This window comes from Ischnura elegans, chromosome 9 (genome assembly GCF_921293095.1).
Source record: "Ischnura elegans chromosome 9, ioIscEleg1.1, whole genome shotgun sequence".
Taxonomy (NCBI): Eukaryota; Metazoa; Arthropoda; class Insecta; order Odonata; family Coenagrionidae; genus Ischnura; species Ischnura elegans.
The window spans coordinates 73,842,881-73,867,517 of record NC_060254.1 but is presented as its reverse complement, the minus strand read 5'-3'; the positions used below and the strand labels follow the sequence as shown (position 1 = coordinate 73,867,517).

General features: G+C 36.8%; 1 protein-coding gene across 1 annotated transcript in view; it reads right to left on the bottom strand.

Moving 5' to 3' along the window:
* The window catches only part of LOC124164956, a 373,915-nt gene that overhangs the window by 199,263 nt on the left and 150,015 nt on the right, over positions 1–24,637 (bottom strand). The window contains exon 2 of the mRNA XM_046542194.1: positions 15,825–16,091. Within this exon, the coding sequence (XP_046398150.1) occupies positions 15,825–16,091 (267 nt within the window). The remainder of the gene's footprint in view (positions 1–15,824; positions 16,092–24,637) is intronic.

Genomic DNA, 24,637 nt, shown 5'->3' with positions numbered 1-24,637 from the left:
GTGCATCCAAAAAAATGTTTGCGTTGCCTAAGCTCAGAAACAAAATATTCAAACTTTATGCTTCACGACCCCTTATTATATATATATATTTTTTTAGATCACGAGATGTGGGTCAATTGTAAATATTATTTATTTTTTCCAAACTTTGCCAACGTTTCGGACATTATATTTGTCCATCCTCAGGGCTATAAAAATGATAATTTATGATACAAAATTAGTTAAATACAGGCAATTTTACAGTTGTTATACATTAAAATACATGGAAATACATATTCAAAATTTACCTTTAAGTCTGATGTTGTTTTCATTTATTTATTTACAATTTGGTTGCTTGGATTTCTTTCTTTGTTGGTTATGTCATTTATTAAATTATGATAAATTTTGCTAAGGTAAGTAATGTCTGTTCTTTTATTGCAGCTTTTTTTATTTCTGGATATGTGGTACATTTCTTTGAATAATCTTTTTGATAAAACTGGTTCTGTATCTAAAATTTTGGCCTCTTCGAAACGAAATGAGTGACTGTTTGTAATTGCATGATCTGCTAATGCACAAATTTGAATTTTGGTCTTAATTGATGCTTTATGTTGTGAGATCCTATTTTTTAAATATTGACATGTTTGGCCTATATAATTTTTATCACAGTCTTTACATGGAATTGAATAAATGATATTGCTTCTAAGCTGCATAGGGGTATTTGACTTAAGTTTAGAATATATGAGTTTATGTTGGGTTTTATAGTTTTTATGTGCTATTTTAAAATTTGTTTTTTTGAATACTTTGGTAATTTGTTCTGATAATCCATTTATATAAATCATTCCTCGATATTGGTCTGTATTTGTGTTTGATATATTTGTTGTAGTTATTGTATTGTGAGTCTGTGAAGATGATTTTTTATTTGAATACAGTATGTTATTGTATATTATTGTTATTGTTTTGGCTAAGTTTGGAAAAAATAAATAATATTTACAATTGACCCACATCTCGTGATCTAAAAAAATATATATAAACAAAATATTGGAAAACCCATGATTGTGGACAAAAAATCCTTGAAATTTTCTCGCCTATCACCTCCTGAAGTATTGTAATATCCTCCTGAAACACCCTGTACATCATTCATACATTGAATCACACTGTGATTGAACCTATCAACTATCCCAGAAGTAAAATTATTTTACGATTGATTTGCTTGCGTCACTGCCTTTTATACGATTTAAAAAAAACTTTCGATTGAAGATATACTTAAAATGTGATCATCAATTAGGTCAGAGCTTTTGTTCCGCTTTCATTTGAAAGATATTTTTAGAGGAATTTGGCCAGATCGCCCATACCTCGATTTCAAAGACATGCATGTTTATCGCTCAGCTACATAATAAAATGGTGAGACAGCCATTAGACAACAAGGCATAAAACCATTTGGGAGTATACTCGTACACTGTTCAAAAGAAGCAGAAAGAATAAAATGCGATCCATATAAAATGGATATCAAGTCATTAAAGTCAAGGCAAGAAATTTATATCCAAATTCCCAGCCAAGTGGTTCTCATTTATCACTGGCAAAATAAAGAATGAGAGTAGAAATGACAAAATTATACTGAACTAACTTTTGGAGCGCTCCGCATTTCTCGAATCAACTCCTCAAAAGTGTGAAGAAAAACCGGTGAGACTACGAAGCTATTCATTTCACTTTCTCTTTACTAGAATAGCAAAGCATCATTAATCCGATAACTTTCACTCTCTTAGGAAATACATACGCAATTAAAACAAGTTATTTTCACGAAATTGCGATGCGATATTTTTTCCAAAGACGCGAACAGGAATACATGTAGGTATTTCAAAGAATCGAACTCAAGCAATCATTTAGATTTTTGCCATAAAATTCGTGAAAAATTGTAAAACGAATAGGCTTAAAATGATTGTTGACCTATTCCTATGCCCGAAAAACAAGCTGCATTAAGCATGTTTTAACTCAGGTGTCCTAAAGTATTTAAACCATTTAGTTGATTCCTAGTTTCAGGCAATTTTGAAATGCCTAGTTTTAGAACTGACCAGTGGTAGAGAAAAAACGACTTCTTAAAATATACGACCATAGTTGAAACATTTACATAGCTATCATTTTCAAAAAACGTTTTACATCCCATACAATCTTTCCAAGGGCCTTCATGGGTCATTAAGACAAGTATGAGATGATATTCACCCTCATAGACCATGATGGACAAAAATCTGTTAGGCTAACACTCTTCTATGACCGTGTGGTGTGCATGTGGCGGTCCTCTTGCATGCTGCATGTTGGTGATTTTTTACCCCCTGCCAAACACCCTAGAGGTGGCTCACAGGGTATTATGTAGATGTAGCTGTAGATGTAATACCTCGTGGGGTCTGTGCAATTCTAAACGCACCAATGCACGATTTTTATCCAAAGAAAAATTAATCGTTCCAATTATCTAATCTAGAAACTTGCCCCTTCGATTACTTCCAATAGGTTTTCAAGGAATTTTCGTGCAAGTCCAGTGCGATATATTTTTCCAACAATGTGACGAGGAATAAAGTCCGAATTATCCTTAATCCATATGAGATAAGTTCCAGTTAATTAAAAAATAATCCTAAAACTTTGATTTCTCTGACTGAAATTTTGCGAATGGGAAACATCGTATCCTCACCACGCAACTAAAAATGCGCTGAAAACGAAGGCCTCAGAAATTTACGAATAAATATTTTCCTAGGACCGAATCACAATTTACGTAAGTAAATTATGATCCAGAGTATACGATGTGAAATATTTTTAAGACTAAAAATGCGAAAAAGTGAATTCGCAACGTATTAGAGCCACTTCCGAAGTGTAGGAATTAGGGATGTGCGAGTACTCGAAGAGTCGAGTCGAGTAGTTGGTACTCGAGTGCTTCGAGTAGTACTACGAATTTCGAGTCGAGTAGTTTCGGTTACAGAGCTGTCGAGGCCAGTAAGTTCAGAAATCTGCCGACAGGAGGCGCAATCAGAAAAATCATGTAATAATACCGTCTTTTTGGTCGAAAGTCGTTCTAATCCCATAGCCTATGCGATTCAGCTTGTTGTATCAACAAACCACCATAGGAGTCGACGTAGGCGCCGAATACTTTTTTGTCAGTGCCCGACTGTCTTCCGACTTGGCGGCGTAATCGGAGTGGACCGCTGTACCGCTCATATTTTCTTATGCGATACTTTGGTTTCCTATCATTCTTTCTTTGCTTTGCTAATTCTGACAGGATTTGCCTCAATTTTCCTCATTATCTTTTTCCTTTTACATCAAGCTAAGCATTAAGAATAGAAAATTGGGGATAGGGAAAATGAGAATATGTCGGCGAATGCATTGCTGAATTGCCTGGTTCACAATTACCATACTAGACTAGACTCGACTCGATGCTCGCGAGTAGTTTTCAACTCGATTCGAGATCAAAAAGTACTACTCACACATCCCTCGTAGGAATGTATGTGTAGGAATCTACGGATTGGTGAGAGTAAAATTGACAAATAAATAAGACTAAAGGCCTTCTTTTTGGCTATTTTTTTACGATTGTGTGAAGGCGGGTTCTACTCTCTCATTCTAAATACGGGAAGCGTCGCTAAAAATAATTCTGAGAACTTTTGAGGCATCACCAACAAGACGTCGACAGAGAAATTTTGTTTGAAATGTAACAAGGTTATTTTGAGCAGCGTTATTCATTGCCGAGTATTTCAAAGCCATAAATATACATCAGACACACAAACATACAATAAGGAGTCAAAGCATAAATGTAACATTCCTTTTTCTGATGTAAGGCTTTTTGCCGGGTTATTCACGAAGAGGTGTTCACAAAAATGGAGGAATTCATCACCACAAATAGAGCAATATAAAACTTTAGATGAGGAATCATGCTCTGCTTACCGGCGTATAAATTGCCCCCATTCCATGAAGGTGAATCTATATTGATTTATACACAATAAACAACATGGCATTAGCCGTTAATTTAATACTCGTACCACCCATTTCACCTCCACAACATGGGAACCGTGGAAGACATTCCATGTTTATTTTCTGGAGCATTTGAACCCGTTTCAGCGGTAGGTATATTAAAATTATGCTAATGTCAATTAAATACTGATATGCTCGAATGTTAAATTTTTTTGCAGCGGGAATCAACTGAATACATTTCCAGCTAATGGGTTAGCTAAATTTTTATAAAAATTACATCTATGTTTGACGAACTTCAGGTCTAAATGAAAGCATTATTCTCTCCCCAGATAGTATTTCCATTGCATTGCAGGCCCGCTTAAATTATCCCACGAACGGCAGAACAAGATTTACAATACTGGTCGATCGATACTGAGAATTTACTTCATTTTTTACTGATATTAGCTTCCTTTTTACGAAATCGAAGTTCTACGAATCACAATAGATGCTAAATATCTGCGATACACGACGAATCGGAGGAGGAGAAGCAGGGATCAATTATTTTGCTAAAAATGAAATAGATGCGGTCATAAAGTTCTGAAATTAACTCTTGATTAACGTTATGTCAATTAAAATATAAGTAACTGAAGTTCACTGTATTTCGTAGCTTCATTTTGTAATGATGTTAAGTATAATTGAGTGTTATAATTGAACATTAATCAATCAAAAAAGGACTCACACATTTACAAATAAATATCTACCTAGGATTGGCAGATTACCCCGGCCTCGGTGGCGCCGGGGTAAAGTCCCCGGCTGCTAACCTAGAGGTCGCGGGTTCGAATCGCGCCAGAGTGGATTGACCATCCAGGGCATGGATATTTGTGGCTGTCATTCAAGTTAATGTAAGAGAGGACAACGTTGTCCTAAATTCGCTTGAAAAATAAAGACGAAATTATTATTATTAATTTTCTATCTAGTAACCAGAGTATAGACATGCAATATATTTAAGTATGTAATTAAATATCCGAAAAAGTGACTTCACGACGCAATTAAGTCACTGCCGAAGTGTAAACGTAGGAATCCACAAGAGTGACATTGACAAATACATGTTATGATTTCAAATATAAATTTAGTGTTATCGTGGAACTTGATAAACTTAACGTCAATTTAACTCCATAAATTAAGATTTAACCTCATACAGTTATGATATTCGGTCTTGATTATAAAATGCGCAGTGATACAGTATGTGGGATGGATACGAGTCACGAGATTGAAGGATTGAAACTTACCGAGTGCCTTAAGTAGATAAGGACCTTTTTCCGAGAGACTTAACAAGTAAATGGCTCTTAAGAAATGGATTTTTAAATAGATTGAAAGGGAGTAGGCCTTACAGTGAATTAAAGAAGGCAGTGCTGGAAGGAAAGTGAGGCTCCCAGATTACTTCTTGAGTACTCCATGGAAACCTACCTTAATCGGTAGAATACTAATGATAAATGGCTCTTACGCTTCGATCCAACGATGGGTACATCCTAAATACTCCGACCGAAAGCCAAAAACAGTCACTCTCACGCAAGCAAGAGACAGAAAGAAATTCCCAGCTCATACGATTGACTAAATTATTGATTTTCATATAATTAACCCCAATATTAGCCACAGGCGTGTAAAATATGACAAATTCAGGGTAGGAGAGCAAGTTCCTTTCGCGCTACGAAATGTTGGGGGTGTCCGAAGGTTTCATCCGGGATTTGAACCCGAGACTCTATTTAATACTCTGTACAGTATTACGTACATTTTCTGAAAGTATTTTCACCAACAGGGAAAAAACATCAGCGGTCACCTAAAGCTCCAAAACTGTTTTCCTTCTCTGTTGTTATAGTAACTTTTCTGCAGCAATGAAATATTTTTATATGGCCGTCGAATTAGTCGACGTACTTATCCCTTGTTAGAACACACTCGGAATACTGTGCTAATACTTGGTATCCTCATAAAATAGGTTTTAAAACGGAGTTAGAACGCGTACAGAGAAAAGATGCCAGTAACGTGAAAAGTCGTTACATTAGTTTTGTTAGTGTAACTGACCTCTTAGATACACTCTGATGGGAATCTCTGTTAGACCGTGGACTGATAGCTAGACTAAACCTATTACATATATAAATTCAAGAGCAGTTTATATACGGAAGAATTTAATCATGTCATATGAAGGCCAATATACTGCGGTAGTTCAGATCATAAAAATAAAATAAGACAGTCTGTAGAGGATATATATTTAGAATTCCGTCATTTCCACGATCAATGACATACTGTAACGGCAGCGTTAGAAGTTGCTAATAGGTAAGTGGACTTGTAGTGTAGGCCACTAACTTACGTACTCATTAATGCACGTTTTCTGAATTTTCCTAATATTTCTAACAGCATGTTTTGTGTGCCATAGCTTCATTGGCAGATTGCCATCATAAGTAGACGGCAAGCTTTGCCTTGGCATGAATGTGGGAGTATAATTCGTTAGTGTTCATAATATTTTTATGACCGTGAGATGTGCATGAAGGAATCCCCTCCATTTGATCACCCCTTTCCGAACACCCTAGAGGTGACTCGTTGGGTATTATTTATTAATTTTTTTATTTATCTCAATCACTCCCAAAAACACAAAAACGTGGCCTTAATTCCGGGAGTTTAAACACTCAACAACAGACGACACACACACCCATGTCTTGGAATGGGGCAACATATCCAGGCGGGACTCGAACCCGCGACCTTCGATCTTATCTTCGATCGAAGTCGAAGGATTTATCCCCCCCCGCCACCTAGGCTGACAAAGACGAATATGTAGAGGAAAAGTAACTGGTAATTTATTATCTGTACTTGAACGGTTGGCGAAGTAAAAATTAATGAATTTGTGGAAAATTGTCAGTAACTTTAGGTTAACAAATATAGTAAAAATCTATCACGCTAGGCGAGAAAAAACTTTTCATAATCTAAGCTTTTCTCTAAGCAAAGAGTGAATAATATATTTATTATTATTGATTGAAAAAATATATCCTACCCGGTAGTACTATACCTATTCCGAGTTGGGTCTTGCAAGAGTTGGGTAGCTTTCATCTATTTCTATTTTTTTGTGGTAAATAGATATTGTTAGATATTTAGGCCGAGGTGAGGAAAGGGTTGGGCAAGAGGACGCGATGGTACACCCACCTATCCGCTGGGCGACGCTGCTGCCGCGAGCCTGTAATTACGCGACTCGGGCCGCGAGGAAAACACAACCACGCCTCCAACCACCCCTCATCACGATCCTCCACGGTTTGCTAAGGGGGCGAAAATGAGCGTCGCAGAAACATTTAACTGGAGCGTGTCGCCTCTCCGTCCACGCCCCTCCCTGTTCCAAACGCGAAACGAAAACGGAAAATGTGAACCTAAATTTCACTAACCACGTATTAAAAAAAAAGATTTAATACATTCCCGTAAAATAATTTGGGTACACTTCTCTCGGGATTTCCACCGGGTTAGAAACCCCAGATAGCATGGCAAGCTTGAATCAATCTCGATTCCCACTTGATCTAAAACGCCAGGCTGGTTTGAATCATTCTTGAAATTCAAACATCTACATCTACATGATACCCTGCGAGCCACCTCCAGGGTGTTTGGCAGGGGGCGATCAATCACCAGCATGCAGCATGCAATTGGACCCCCACATGCACAACTACACGGTCCAAAAAACGTCACGTATACTAACAAATTACACTACCATATGCTGTTAGAAATAAAAATAAAATTAAGAAACATGCATTAAGTTTTACATAGGTTAGTTGGCTACACTACAAGTTATGCAATCTATTTATGAGTTCTATCGCTTTCCTTATAATCTCTTACTGATCGTGGAAAAAAAGTCATTTGGAATCTGTCTATTCTACAATCTATCTCTCTTATTTTATTTATGTGATCTAATCTTCCGTAGTATGTTGGCATCCGTAAGATATGGTTAACTTCGTCAGAAAAGACACTGCTCTTGAATTTATCTAAAAGGTTTAGTCTATTTTTCAATCTACGGTCCGACAGAGATTCCCATCCGAGTTTATCTAAGAGGTCAGTTACACTAACAAGACTATCGTAACGACCTTTCACATACCTGGCAGCTCTTCTTTGCACGCGTTCTAACTCTGTTATTAAGCCTTTTTCATGAGGGTCCCAAACAAGCCAAACCAGAAAGTAATATTAGTGAATATTGCCACGAATGACTCTTATTATGAAAATTTGCATGGTGATTATTTTCCATCACAATTATATCTATAATCCAGATATAAAAGTGAATGTGGCCATATCGCATCCACACACTTGACGCGTCGCCGTGCTCTCCGCCGCCGCCGGCAAGAACCGGAGTCGACCGCACGCTCGAAATAACGATTAAAAATTCGGGGTTGAAAGTTGGTGCTAAATTTTACTTTAGATTCCTAATTAAGAAGCTTCATAAAACGACATGGTATAAGTCACTTGGCGGAAGTCGGTGGCTTTATCTACTTTTTCTCTACGTTTATATAAAAAAATGGCTGAAAACAGGCTCCGCCATTTTGTTATATATCTGTAATTAACGATGAAACAAAATCTATGAAAACCCTCCAAATGAAAGAAAAAGAAGTGTTAATTAAGATGGTATAACATTTTTGTCAATAAAACTATTCATGAAGTCACTGCACGAGTATAAAATTGGCAATTTTCAGAAAAAATCGAGGGTGGTCGTTTTTCGCTAAATTTGTTCAACTTTGACCTCAAATATATTGTTAATGTGAAGGCACAGGTAAGAAATAAAATGGCAAGTATTGCAAAATTTATTTGAAAATATGCATGCGAAGTTTCAACTTCCTAGCTCAAAAAAATCGTTTTTTAGGTTTTGGCCAGCTTTTTTCGATTCTAGCCCACTGTGCGACGATTCAAATTGCTGCGATAAATAGGGACCATGCATTTTAGTGAATTTATTATAGTTAGATTTGCAAAATTAATTGTATCGATGTGGCATGGCAACAAAAAAACAAAGAATTCCACGATAAGAAGGCCAATTTTCTAGACAAGACATTCTCGAAGTTTACCCGCAAAATAATCATGGCTTCATCATCATAATCGTGCTTACGAGCGCCAAGAGATGATTTCGGAAATTTGCATTAATTCAGTGTTCATTGCAAAAGAACATTCATATTAACCACAATTTCACAAGTAGATATCTTCACCATTTTACGTACATTTTAGCATAAACTCATGATACGTTAAGCTATTCATTGTAAAGAAATAGCAAAACACAGTAGTTAGGGGAACGGATTGGTGTGGTGGCTAGAGTGTTGGTTTCCCATCCCGAGGGCACGGATTCAAATCCCGGCGTTGGCAGAGAATTTAGGGAGACTGCCCTATCTCTCTTTGAATGCTGTGTGGAGGACATTTCCAGCGTAACACTCCGTCAGTCGGGTGGGACGTTAAGCCGTGGTCCCCTTGGCGCCTTAAGAGCAGGCTAATGCCGACACCAGATACGCCTTCACCATTTCTTCCTTACCCTTCCCTCATGGAGCAAATGACCTCAGCTGTCGGTCGCCTCCTCCAAAATACTATACCATACGTAGAAGTAACGACTAGAAAATGACACGTGTTGTGTCGAAAAACGTGTTGACTGGTAGTGAAGCTTACCAACTTATATATTCCTAAAGGCATTTTTCTAAATTTTCCTAGTATTTCGAACAGCATGTTTAGCATGTTCTAGCTTCTTTAGCAGAACGTTGCCTTCATAATTAGGATATAGATTAGACCCATAGCTACAGGGATGCGAGCTGGGAATCGAATTTGGTACCTCTGTCGAAAAGGGCAGTGAGCAGTTATTCCTTGAGCACCTTCTATAGTCCGTACGAAGTATAAACTAACACATTTGGTAAATATTGCCTGATTTTGAACTTAACAGTAACGATATCTGTAGAATCTGAGTTTTTCCCGGCGTATGCTCTGCAGGAATATTTCTCGGGTTTCCCACCGGGTGTCGTATCGGGTTGTAGTTCCCAACGTTTCCATGACTAAGTCTGTCATCGTCATCAGGGGTCATTAACCCCTGCCGATAGGCCGATAACAGCCGATACGACACCCGGTGGGAAACCCGAGAAATATTCCTGCAGTAACGATATATATTTTGATATGTTAACACTTTAATTTTTCATCAATTTGTTATGTAGCGTACATGCTTCGTAGCGCATGTTTGTGGAAGTAAATATGAATCCTCTTGCGCATGTTAGTGATGGTTCACCCCCAGCCAAACATCTCTATATATGTGGCTTGCAGGGTAATATTTAAATTCATATAATTAAACAGGTAGAATCATTTCATAGAATTCTTTCACCAGCTGAAAATGTGAACCCGAATTCCATTCGGAAAAAGGATGTTTATTCGGAAAAAGGATGTTTATTCGGAATAGGGTAGTTTCCTTCATCAAAGAAAACGAAAGGCATTGATTGCGATTCGTTACCCACCATTTGTGTATTCATAATATACAAATTATTTGGTTTTTGAAATACCGGTTTAGACGAATGGCAAGGGTCAAATTTTATCCTCATTTGAAAAAGGCCAGATTGGCGCCCATGCGATTCCACTCCACGTGACGTCACAGGGACCTAGTTTCTACACGAGAGGATAGGAGTTATACATCGTCTGAGGTTACCAATGCATGCATGAGGCACAGAGCTCAGGGAAACATGTCTTAATTATCACCTATTAAAACTGCCTAAGGTCGGAAAGTTTTCTTCGTTTGATAAGGTACTAATAAACCTTTTTTAAGCCAAGCGCTACCAGCCAGCAAGGTACTCAGCTACCCGCTAGCATCCTGCGTCCTATCAGCGCTCAGAGCCTCGATCAAGGTCACCTCACAAGGCGGGAGGGGGAACCAGAAATGCGTCGCGCGGACTTTTTCCCATCATTCCTACTTACGCGTCGCGTTTTCGCGCGCTTGAAATTTTTCACTTTTCATTTAATCGCGAAAAATAGATATCGTCATTTAAAAATCTAAAAGCGTGAAATACGTACTCCAGGAGTAATAATCTTTCGATTTAGGCAATAAAAAAATAATAGGAAACCACCCTATTAAAGCAATTAACTGATCATCTGATACTTACCTAAGCATATACATGCTATGCGGCATTCTAATTAACGAGGAATCCATCTAGAAAAAATGGGAAAACCCACCCCCAGCATTTGAAAACTTTGAGGTGGATGCAAAATCAGAGTAAAATACAGATGCAAATGAGAAATTTGGCATAGTCCGTTTCACAACATGCTGCAACACTTCAGACAGACTTGACACACATTTTTAGAAATTTTGAGTCAGTAATGATGTCGTCTTGGCATTCCAGCTGCCTCGAGAGCTTTTAAACACAAGTTGGTGTGACTCGTAAATTTGTAATGAGATACAGGTGAGAGGAAGCTCCAGAAAACGGTTGAATATTATAATTTGAAGTTTTACGCAAACTAAACAGGTGCAGTGACTGCCTGGTAATCCATCATATATGCCACCATTGAATGTGATAAATTATATCAGAAAATTGGCCATCTTAGAGATGCGAACTGGCATATCGAATTTGGTATCTCTGGCCTAAAGGGCAGCGAGCAGTGATTCCTTGAGCACTTTATATACAGTCCGGACGAAAAATAATCTAATACATTTGGTAAATAATACCCAATTTCGAACTTAACGGTAACGATCTCCATTTTGATTAGTCGACACATCAATAGTTAAAAAATTTGCTTAGACCATAGAGTTATTGAAAGACTAATTGAACTATATACTCGAAGGCTTCGACTCTAAAAATTCGATTTTACTTTTTCAGGTTAGTTGCCACTATGTGCACAGATTGGTATCTATTGTTGCATAACCATACTATCTTTAAAGAGTAGTGTTGATTTATTAGATTTTTTCTTGAGTTATTTGTAGGTAAGTTTTGTTACTCTTAAATGTAAAACAAAACCTTACGGCAGAGTACCAAGTTGGGATATTTTAGTTTTAGCATGGTACTTGCATTAGAGAAGAAAAGAACCCCAAGTAAGGGAGAGTTATTCTAAACTTGGGACAACACTACAAAAAAAACAATATAAAAATAAATAAAAAAGAATGGTGGGTTAACAAGTCCTTATTTCCAAAGTGTAGAGCTCTTCATAGTTTTGGTTAACATTAACATTTCATGGTTTTTTCCTACAGTATTTCTATTTACGTCAGAACATAAAATCTGCCCCAAGTGTAGGCTACTGAATGAACTTTTAAATATAACGTTTCATACTTTAACTATTAAATAAGCACGAAAAAGCTAATTGCAAGAGTAAACACAGAAAATACCCAGGGGAAGGACGGATTAAAAGGAAAAACGTCCAAAAGATGTTCCTACTTGGTCGAGTACACGACGTACAACATAGAAAGAGGATTACTTAGAGCCAGTGGATACGCGAGAAGCCGTCAAGGGGAAGCACTGGGTCAAGATGAGATGAACTGGAAATAATTGAACCGGTGAAAGAATGCAAGCAGTCCATAGGATAAGGTGGAGAGCTTATGCTCTTTTTTCTTAGTCTTCACATTATCGATTTGGAGGAAGCATCGATATAGATAGACGTGATCCGATAGCATAGATATCACGAGGAGATAATAAAGGAAACACACTGAAAAACAGAGACACATAAAATGTCATTCTTTCCTCGTAATATTTAGAATAATAACGGTGTCTTGATTAATAGAATTAAATGATAAAAATTAAATACGATTTGCTATAGGAATTACTAACCGTGGGCAAGTTTGTCCTTTTCATGGATGGGCACGCATTTTTTGCTATTGTACGTAACATTTTATTAGCGTGTGGTTTGCATATGGTGTTCCTCTGGCAAGCTGTATGTTGGTGATTAATCACCTCCTATCAAACATCCTAGAGGTGGCATTTAGGGCATTACGGCGTACTATAATAATACTATTACGTAGATGTAGATAGCGGATTGTCTATCGAATATGCCAAATATATCAATTTATTAATTTTAATAACGCTTGAAGTAAAAATATTTCTTTGGCATTGCTCATTGAATGGCATCATATGAGGATTAGAAAATTATGGAGTCCAAATTTGCGATAAGTTTCATTCACGGTGGTATAAAAATGTCCCTTGAATTATTTTTTGTCTTAAGTTTATCCAGAGAAATTTTGCTTAAAAACACTCGTAAGTTACAGTAAACGTCAAAATGGACTTACTCCGAGCTTTTACATCAAGGTTGTTTCGTATAAGTTTAAGATATTTTAAAAAGGGGGAATCAAACTTCCTTTCTCTGGGGCATCACGCAACACGAATATTATTTTAGTCGGGAAAAGGATAATGAAACGTTACCAAGCGAAAAACACAACTAGATATCCATGGGATGAGAATCATGAGAATATACCTTATGAATTGGATTAGCCTGACGATAAGCTGGACATAAGGAAATAATCAAAATAGTCGAATGGAGACAGGCAGCTATAAGCACCAATAGTTTCTTCCCGTTTTGCCAGCAAACCTATCATTTTTCGATAGGTTTTTTCCACCATTTTTAAAGGAACCTGAGCTCACTTTAAGATGAGGGAAACGTATTATTACAATTTATATAACCTGAAAGCCACAAAACCACAAAATATCAAACAGTTAAATTACATACTTCAGCGAAGATACGATCTAAATTTCGGCGGTTAAATTTAACACATTGGCTACAATAATTCAACAATGCTACTATACGAGATACACATAAGTGAACTAGAGATTTTAAATTTCTATCGAATGAGGTAACGCACCAGAAATACGATCCGCTTTGATGAATAACACGAACAGGTAATCGTTTGCTAACATATGACGGGGGAAATGACACAGAATTCTGTCTACGGATTTATATGATCACAAAATATACGGGTGAGTAATGTGTTGAACACAAAACCATTAAAGACTCCTAAAATGTAAATTGTGATTACATTACCATCTGCGAGCTGATCCATGCTTATATCTGCTAATGATACCTTCTTTCTTCGATTTTATGGATCCACAAATGTAAAGTTCGTATGGGTTTGAATTCCTCAATCTCTTCCCGTTATCCAAAACCAGCCGTCTGATTCAACTGCATTCTTGAAGTGAGATTACCAAACACGACGCAACAATTCATTTCAATTATGACGCAATTTAATCAATAGCCTTCATATACATGTTATCTCAAGAGAAAAATATTTACTGAAATATATATCTTGTTTTCATGGCAATTATCAGCATGGAAACCGTCGTTATCGTGAATAAATATTTACTTTGGGCTAAAAAATAATCAGTATTGGGCCTCAAGATCTTCCCATCAATGTTCAACATCATCGCCACATAATGTTATTTCAGGATATTAATTCGAGGATGGCAGAAAGACAACAATTGATCACGAAGAAGATTCGATAAACACTCCATTATTTGGTGACACAGTTTTTGGAAAAACTATTGTACTAGTAATACGGCACATGCAAGAGCCTGATAAACGATTTTATTGGACAAAATACTGACTCATTTTAGGCACGATAGTGAAACGGATATATTAACTTTACTGCCCAAAAATTGAATGCACAGAGGAATATTTTAACCAATAATCTTTACCTATCAATAGTCGTTGAGAATTCACTGTTTCCACTCATAAAAGTTCATGAGGACGTTATCATCATATCAATGGCACATTGAACGAGGAATTAAAGATAACGCGGAAATGATGGAGACAGCGCCCAGTTGTAATAGAAATAAAGTAGTGTTAATAATTCAGACAACAACAATTTGATGGGCCAAGACAATATTCGACAAATACTATTTTATTCATCAAGGAGAAATAAAATGTTACTTTTCTTGACCATGTCATTCTTAAAATAATATTAATTTCTGTTTTAATTCATCATTGCCAATTTGCGGAAGCCTTAATTTGAAAGATGATAACGAAGAGATTTTACCAAATTTTTCACGCATATGGAATCGTTTTCTAAAATATATACGAATTCTTCAAAGACTAAAAGCACTATTTCACTATTACAGTTGAACAACAGCCTTCAAAATAATAAATATATCCTACTTCAGCATGATTACTGAAATTGTGACCATATATTTTTCAGATGACCTACAAAATCATCTGTACTTGCTACATTTGCACATGGAAATTCATGATATCAAACTATTTTCAAGATAATATTATTTAATGAAAGCAAACAGTGCAATACTTAGGCCATGTATTGATTGCGTCTGTACTTTCCTTTCATCCTGTCAGAAGCCATGCTACTGCATTGACATATTTCTTCTCGATTAAAATATATACATAACCTTGGTAATTAGTAGAGATTTAATGAAAGTTTTTCAATTCAATATAAATAATAAATAACATGAAACTGAGACAATGTTTTTATTGAGATTAAACTTCCTAACATCTTGTCAGAAGTAATTTACTGCAATGGCATTTATTTCTTTCAATGACAAAATATTTGCTCTATTAACATTATTGCTCAATTCATAATAGGAGTGTAAATGCTGTGGTGAAAGTTTTGTGGTTCAATTATAAAACTTAAGAATAAACCGCTAAATTAGTTATATACGCTGGAATATTGATTTTTCCAAAAGAGGAGTTGCGAGATAAAATTACCAAAAGGATTTCAAGAATTTTTCCACTTGCTATAGAGTAAGCTACACTTTTCTACGGCAGTATTACATGGTACATGTTCAAAAGCATGAAAAGAACGACTGTTTCAAAGATGATAAACATGAAACGCATTTTAGTAGTTAGTAGAGATATTTTGAACACTATTTTAATGAGTGAAAATAATAATCTGAAACTTTATTCACCAATAAAACCGAAGGCAACATGATTCGGTTAAAAGACTCTCCCGCCCACGATTTGAAACTTACATATGTCGTCATCGTAGAGGCAAATGGCCGGTACATCCTTCTTCCCTTGGTCGCCAGATGACGCCGCGGAAGCCGGCCTCCTCGGCGAAGCATCCCCATTCAGCTGGTCGATCGTCTCCTCCACAATGGTTTCCAGGACGAACAAGAAGTTTCCACTACCGCCGCCTACAGCGCTGCCGAGGTTTGTGACATCGTGAGTGCTGGCGCTATCTAGTAGAGGCTCCGTGAAGCATGCGGACTCTGCGACCACTATCGACTCCTCGTCATCTGCGGGAACAAATTGCACCAATTTCAAAATTTGACAAAGGCGAACACAGAATTCAAAACATAGAAATACGTCAAATAGACCTTTAAATTCCCGATTTGAAGCAATTTAACGAAAAAAAGACAGGGATTCATTGAAAACCAACAATTATTAGACAAAGTGGCATTCAGTGCATACAAATACTTCAGAGTCAGAACTTTATAATAAATTACTAAATGAACTGCATAAGTTAGAGCATCGATGTTTCTCAAAAAGGAGTTCTTTAATATTAAACTATTAAAAGGATTTAAAGAAATTTTTAACTCATGGTGGAGTAAGATACTCATTTTCATGGCAGTAATATATGGTAGAAATTTAAAATCATGACAAGAATGACTTCTTCGCAGATGAAAAACATGGAGCACATTTTAGAATAATGTTATTGAGGGGTATGCTTTATTAGGTACTAACAAAGTGGCGCATCAATATCCTTATTAAAAATTATATTTTAATTTTACCGCCGCGATGGTAAAATTGATATAATTTTGATTTTTTATATATAGGAAAACAAAAAAGTACTGGAGATAATTAAATCATTATGTTTTAAAGGCTGCAAAATGTATCCTATTTCACTAGGGCAATGGAGGTGATGATTACTTAATACCGAGTACTTAATTATTCAATCATCTCTTTTCAGTGCCATTTTATATTCTGTAGTAATTAAGCATGTCGAAAATTTATCAGTAGACACCTATTCACAATCTGATTTATAATTTTGACGAATATCTTATTACCTTTTTTGACATATAAATGATAACAGCAAATAAACTTTACCCATATATTCAATAAAAAGCCGTGCATAACCATCGCTCAACTTTCAGTTAAAAATAAGCTCTACATGAGCTCCGGCTGTGAGACCAGGAATTTACAATAATTACAAAGGCCTTCACGAAAATGACAGGCAAAATTAACTACTTTCGCGCCATGAATATTCCTAGGAACGCCACCTGTTTACGTGGATCCCAACAATTATCACCTCTCTCTCTCGTGGAGTCGAGAGGACAATGGGATAGCATTTGGCGGCGATGATGATGTCACCGCACGGTGCTCTGGCGAGTCCCGACGCCTATCTCCGGGCAAAGTAAACTCCTTAAAGTTCAAATGACGATCGGAATGCGAAATACATTGCTCGCCTCCACGAGTGTGGGGAAAACATATCGGACTGCATCATCACAGAACGGCCTCCAAGGGCCAGCGAGGGAAAGGGCCATGATTACTATGCACGAAACCAAAGAGGACATAAATGTACCGCAAGCCATCTGACCTATTATCTGAGGAGCGCAGAAAATGGTGTCCTTGCCAGCAACTGACTTATAGAGGTGATTCATCTGGTAAACAAAAAACTGAGTTTGATTATTTTAGTGCTGTTTTCTGTATCGTATATGCTGATTGGGAATTCCCAACAATAATTTTTTTCCTCCACCGGTAAAGTTTTTCGAGAAACCAAAATCGAGTCGATATTTATTTAATATTGTGGATTATCCCCGGATTTCCCTCGACCACTTTACAATCTATTTTCTTTATTACCTAAAGTTTATTTTTAATGAAAATTTCATTACTTTACCTTTTTCACTCATATTACTAGCTCATTCCTATCCATGTCAACTCTCAACCAATCAAGCAGTAATTGAACATATTTCTCGGTTCCGATTATATCTCCACATGAAAAAGGTGCATTTTGTTAGTGCTAGTTTACCCTGAGAATAAATAACGTTTCGAAAATATGGTAAAAAAATAGGTTTAAGAGATGGTGAAAGGTCGTCGTCTAAAGAAGGTAGCCCGTCAAAGTCATCACTCGATGGAAAAGAGTATTTTAAAAGTTAAAAAGTCATGTTTCAAGAGAATTATAGGGACCCTCCAAAGAGAAATAATTACAATATAATGCCTTATTAAACCGTAGGATGCATTAAAACCTTCATTTTTCTGAAGAATGCTTTTCTAAGATACGATTATTGCTTATCAGGATTCCCAGAACTATTAACAGAATAGTTCGCATGAAACGAAGCATTATCAGGGGTTATAAAACAATTTGCAGATGATAATCACAAAATCGATGGATAATGTTCTGATAACCTTCTGTGATCATATAAAGTTTGGTACAAACTCACCTCATGCTCTTGTACGCACGTGCATGCGCTACGGTTTACCGTTTCCATTGAATTACGAGAGAAAAGATAGCAGGTAAAAGAAAAAAACAACTATAATACGTCGTCGTCTCTTCGGATTTTACTCATTCTCAGAATAAAAAGAGTTGCGATATATATCAGTTAAATGTTCTCGTAAGGATGACTATGTTGAGTTCAATTTTTTTTATTCGCTGAAGGGGCAAGTACTGAGCGGGGAGGGGCATGTTGAAAACAGTTTTAGAGGGAAGAATGTTTGGTAAACGAGGGAGAGGAAGGAAGATAATATGATTTTTATATAGAATGAAAGTGAGCAGGCCCTATTGTGAATTGAATCAATATTTATTTAATATGCCATGGAAACCAACCTAAATCGGTAGAATACTTAAATAATAATAATTATCACATATTAATGATAATAATATCGTGGCTCCAAAAATTGAAGGATGAAACTTTAGACAGTGTTCATGATTTAGGATAATCAGTGTTGAATCCAGTAAGATTTTTTTAATGGGCTTCCATTGAGAGTCAGGAAAATCATTTGAAGGGGATATCCATGCTGAATATCGGTAGAATACCTTATTTATCTATGTATATCTGAGTGGATATCAATGGAGTTTTAAATAAAAATGATTTCCTCGCATGAAAAACATTATCAAAATCAATAAATGTACCATTGAAGATAGCATTAGAATGTAATACCTACCTAACATGACATTACGAATTTAATCAAGTATTCTATTCCTTATATCGCCTCTGATATAGAAAATGCAACAATTACTTCTTGATTGTCGTCGGAGTTTTTCCGATGGTTCGTCACACTACTGTGTATATTAAACTGTCGATATAGTGATATCGTGGTGATAATATATCGTCGTGAACATACTTTCGTACTATTATTGCGACCGGTCCGCCAGCGTAAGATTTCCATAGGCTGTAATCTTATTAATTACCAGTAGAAGTGCAGGGGAATGGAAATTTTACACATGTAAAATGTCATTTTCGGCTTATCTGGTTGCACAGCGGAACCGGGGCGATGGAGAATTCTTTATAATTTTTCCTTGGGAAAAGATATTTGAGGCATACTTTCACGACACCTTCCCATAATTATAGAAAAAAGGTTTACTGTGTTCGTTAGCAATAGTTTATTTTAACGTAACAACGAATGACCGAATGTTTCACCAAATAGTAAGCAATGACCCTTATGGGTGTGTCAATGTTTTGGTCGAAGTGGGCGTGGCTTGTCCTACCCAAGCACCCCCATTCCTGCCACACTGCACTCAACGCTCGGAACCAGTGGTGCCCCCTCCAGTATATTTACAACCTTCTTGGGGCCATTTGGATGCAACAATCAGGTAGTTACTGTATTTACCATATACGGCAGTTCACTCGCTGAATCAGCCTAAACAAATGCTCATATAGCTACTTCGCCAACGTTTCCTTCACCAGTAAGCAGGGCCGGCCCTAGCAGGTGCGGGGCTTGGGGCGAACCTTCATTGCGGGGCCCTTCACTTAAAATATTAAACTCTATACCCCATCTACAAACTCGAGCATTTTGAATCCCTACCACTCTCTGGCTAAGTATGCGTTCCCCTCCCAAATTCAGACTTCGTAATTACGCCGTCGTTCACATAAAAACATTGCACAATAAAAATTACTGCATTATTATTCCTTTTTCACAATATTACTTTTTGTCTAGCACGGACTTAACAATACAGTAATAGTTGAAATTGCGTTTTCAAAACTATCGTATGTTTTAATTTTTTTTCCACGAACGCGGGGCCCCTCAAAGCGCGGGGCCCCGGTCGCCCCGCCCTAAGGCCGGCCCTGCCAGTAAGTTTGTGTCACAGAAAATTAGTCAAAATTGTGGAAATAGGCAAAGAGGTCAGTCAGCTAGAGAAAGAACACGGAATTGCATGACGGCAGTTCTTAAAGAGCTGCAGCGCGAAAGCATTCTGCCAGGACCATTCACGACGCCTGCAGTCTGCTGATATTTAATTAACTAAGATCTCACATCACGATGCATAAGCCACGCTAACCCAACACACACGCAAGGAAAGTATAGTGCGAACTCGTGTCATTAAATTCTCATCCAATTCAATTGTATTCGAATCCCTGGCAATTAAGTCTGGGTCTCTCCCTTGGTTATTTTTTGTTCGCACACTCCCTTTTTACTCCATGGGCAAGGTTACTGGGTCACCCTGAACGATTCTCATAAACTTCGCATCTTTTTTTTAAATGGAATAATGGGGCCTCCACGCGTCAAAGCGTGGGAAATCTAGGGAGGGTGCAGAGGTAATCTGCCCTAAAAACACACACTTTAAGTTATTTATAGTTGGAAGGAAATTTTTTTTGGAACATTAAGAGAAAGGCTTATATTAGCTCGATTGATGATCCCAGTTCCTATACATTCGGTAGATAAAATCAAAACAGCGTCGTGGCAACAGGCAAAATTCAATTATTTACCATAAAAATGTTAGACCATTTAAGTTTTGGTATATTTATAGTTTAGGTTTTTTTGGTCTTACAGTTCGGTTTTTTTACAGTGGGAAGGAATCCTTTTTCTTTGGCTGCATTAAGATAAAGGCTTGAGTTAGCTGGGTTCACGATCAACAGTTTAGATACATTCGGTAGTTAACAGCCAAGCAACGGCATAATAATAGGCAAAATTCATTTATTTTATGCCTAAACAAATTTTAAGTTTTTTAAGTTAAAGTTTTTTTATAGTTTAAGTTTTTGGCTTAAGTTTACTCTTAATTTTAGTTTAGTTTACCTTTTCAGTTCAGGTTCTTTATAGTGGGAAGGGAAATTGTTTCGGGGACATTGAGAGAAAGGCTTATGTTTGCTCGATTCACGATCACAGTTTCTATACATTCGGCAGATAATTGCCAAGCAACAGTTCCCGATCCATATTTCTGATGCAGTTTTTCGAAGCCACAGTTTTTAATAACTTTTTCTAGTGTACTTTCTTTAGTACTCTTTTAAAAAAGTTTTCATAAACACGCTTTTTAGTTTGCCTTGTTGTCCGGCTCGAACCTAGCAACTCAACTCTAACCCACTTTCCAATTAGCAACCAAGCTGATATTTCAGGGTGACTCAGAACCAGGTGATATTCCAGTATTCTAAAATTTTTACTATGATTGGAACTGTATCTCGATTTTTATTCAGCATTAAAAGTTAAATAGGCAGATTAGTATTAAAAATGGCCGCCAAATTCTGATAGCAGCGCTGCGATCATTTAGAGGAAGGAGAATGATAGAAAATCTTAACGACAAATTTGTTTGCATCAAGGTTGATTGAAAATTTACCGCAAGAAAAATATTGTTTTTTAAATAAATTCATTCCTAATGCTTTTTTCGTAATTTTATTATTCTGATAAATACATTTGTTTAATATCAATATATACCTATGATTGAGAAAGAATTATGTATTTACATTTGTTACATCACAAAAGTATAATTTGAAAAGAAAGGTTTCCGTTTTTTTAAGTATATTTTATCACTACAATGTATAGCTATATTCTATAAGAATATGAAATAATAAAATTAGAGGTATAACCTTGAAAATAATTAAAAACCAATTACCTAACTTCATTGTGAAACTCGAAAAATTGGTATTTTTTCAATTTTTACCAAAACATTGTATTATTATTATCGTAACGTTTAATCATTAAATATAACCAATTTAAAAGAAATCTTAGAAGGAGAGGATAATTTGTTTATTGGAATATCATGGAATAACCCAGGTGCCTGAGTTTCGTAAGAAATAGTAATGCATTCTTATCAGGGATGCCGACTTACAAAAAATATTGGGGGGCCCAAACCGGGGATCTTGCCCCGGGAAATTTTATAAGTAGTAAGTTTTAAGTGTTTGAAGCATTTTAAAAGAGTCAACATTAGAACCCGTACAATTCGAATCTCGATATCTGGACAGTCCGGGGAAAATCGACAAGCCTGGCACATTTTTTCCTCACACCCATAACGAATTTTTGAGGGGGCTCGGGCCCCCTAAGGCCCCATGGAGTCGGCGCCACTGATTCTTATACCTACTATACTTGCTATTTAATATACATTTCATATGTGCTTGCATTACTAACATTCTACGGAAGACAACAGTACCAATCAATTTTCAATTGACTCACTGGTTTCGAAGTTAGCAGAGGTTTGCGTTGTTTACAACAACTCCGTTAATTTTTATGGTATAAACAATTTGTTTTCGGCAAACTGCTAGTAATAGATGTGGCTTCTTTATATCAAAATTGCAAGTTATAGGAGCAAAAACTACGGGAATGCCAAGCGCTCAAATTTGGGCAACTTGATTTTACGCGCAAAAAACGGGTACTTTTTTGAGAAAAAATTAAGTACAGGAAATACTAATTAGCTGAAGAACTTTTAAAGTTCATGATATAACGTAGAACTAAATTCTCTTTCGTATGCTTTTTATTGCATTGAAATAGATTGCTTCGTTTGGACGCTAGAGCTCCTCAAACTCGAGTATCTTGCTTTTTTTTTACAGACAGTAGTCCCTCAATTCATGTCGGCTGGACTATACTTTTCCTCCGGATTAACGTAGCACATATTTCAACGGGCTCCGGAAGTCGCGAATTTCAGGCACTTTACAACCATACGTTATTATTGTTATTATTAACAAGCAAAAGGACCTTTCAAAGAATTATGGCTGGCGTTCGCTGAAGTCTATGGCTACCATGAGCTGAGAAAAAGCGTGTAAACTCCTCGCGGGTTTGTTTTCTCTTCCATACGAAAATGGTGGAACCCTTGAATAAGAGAGGAATGTTCGAAAATTATTATTATTAAAGTATTCCACCGATTAAGGTAGGTTTGCATGGAGTACTAAACAAGTGATCTGGGAGCCTTCCTTTCCTTCCATTACCGCCTTCTTCAATTCACTATAAGGCCTACTCCCCTTCAATCTATCCAAAAATCCTACTCCAGTCCTCTAAAAATTATTAGATGGTTAAGACCCGAAAAATTAGGCATTATTGATGATAACTGACCATAATTGACGGACAAATTTATGACCCACAACGACGTGGAAAAAAAACTCGTGATTGTCCCACACTTCCTTAGCTCAATACCATTTGAGCGAATGGGAAGCTCAGACAGCCAGACACTTCGGATGGGCGCCTCGTAGTTCGCTCAAGAGCACGAGCTAATGAACACAATTAATTCCTAGTCTCAATTAAATTGCCTTTAACGCCAGCAAAGAAACTGCTTTTAATTGACCGTCTCAAGACGAGGCCAATGAAATAAAGAGTCTTCAGGTCACCTTCACGTCTCGGGAGCAAAGCCTTTTAGATGCATTAGATACTTGTAATTGTTGCGTCCGAAAACGGACCGGAACATTAGTTCCTCCGGGATATATCCATTAACTTCTGGGCACATATCATGCGATGCAAAGAAAATGTGTGAAACTTGAAGCTTGAAACTTAAATGGACGAATTTTATGAGGCGACGGCATGATTAAAGCAGATATTCATGCGAAGAATTAAAAACCAAGTAACACCTCGTCTGTGGTGGAAAGAGCTAATATTTGACGATTTGATAAAAAGATATGCGATGGACGAAAGAAAATTCATTGCTTACAGTATACGAGAGAGAATTAGCGCAATGGATGTATACACTGACCCAAATCGAATTTTTTTTTAGGTTGGCAACAACGTTCCCACCGTTTTTTTTACATTATCTTCATCGAACTCAACTGAACCCCCATAACGAGGTGTATCTTTGAGGTCAAAATTTCCTTTTATGATCTCGGCATACCAATCACGATTGGTTCTTTCAGATATAGCACCCACTCCAAACATAGCAGAAATATTGCGAGAAGCTTCTGCGGCCTTAGAACCTAGAATATAAACCCAATGAAAGAGGTGTCGAAAATACTCATTTTTCTCAATTTTAGATTCCATTTTAAGTCAATCTGAAAAGTAATAGAAATTTATCTTGAACAAAAAAAGATTTCGGTAAAACAAAATGTTCTCGTTTGAATTAATTGATACGTCGAGCTAAAACATTTTATGACATGCGGAATGTTGGAATGTAAAAAAACTGCAGGAAATCAGTTGCCAAACTAACTCACAGGTTCGGAGAATGGACGGAGTAAACTATTTTCGTTGACAAAATCTTCTGCTTTGAACTATACCCTCGTAAATTTAAAAAAAAAAAAAAAAAAATTACGAAATATTGCAACCACTCGAAAAGTTCGCCATGTAATCTGAGATCCTTGCAGGAAGCCGGAGAAAGAAAATTGATGATATTATGAATAGGCGTGAGTAACTTCTACAGCTATCCAAGCTTCGTTCCCTGATGGGGTAAAGAACTTCCACGTTTAGAAGCAGGCAGGCATCGTGAGAGGTAATATACGGGTCA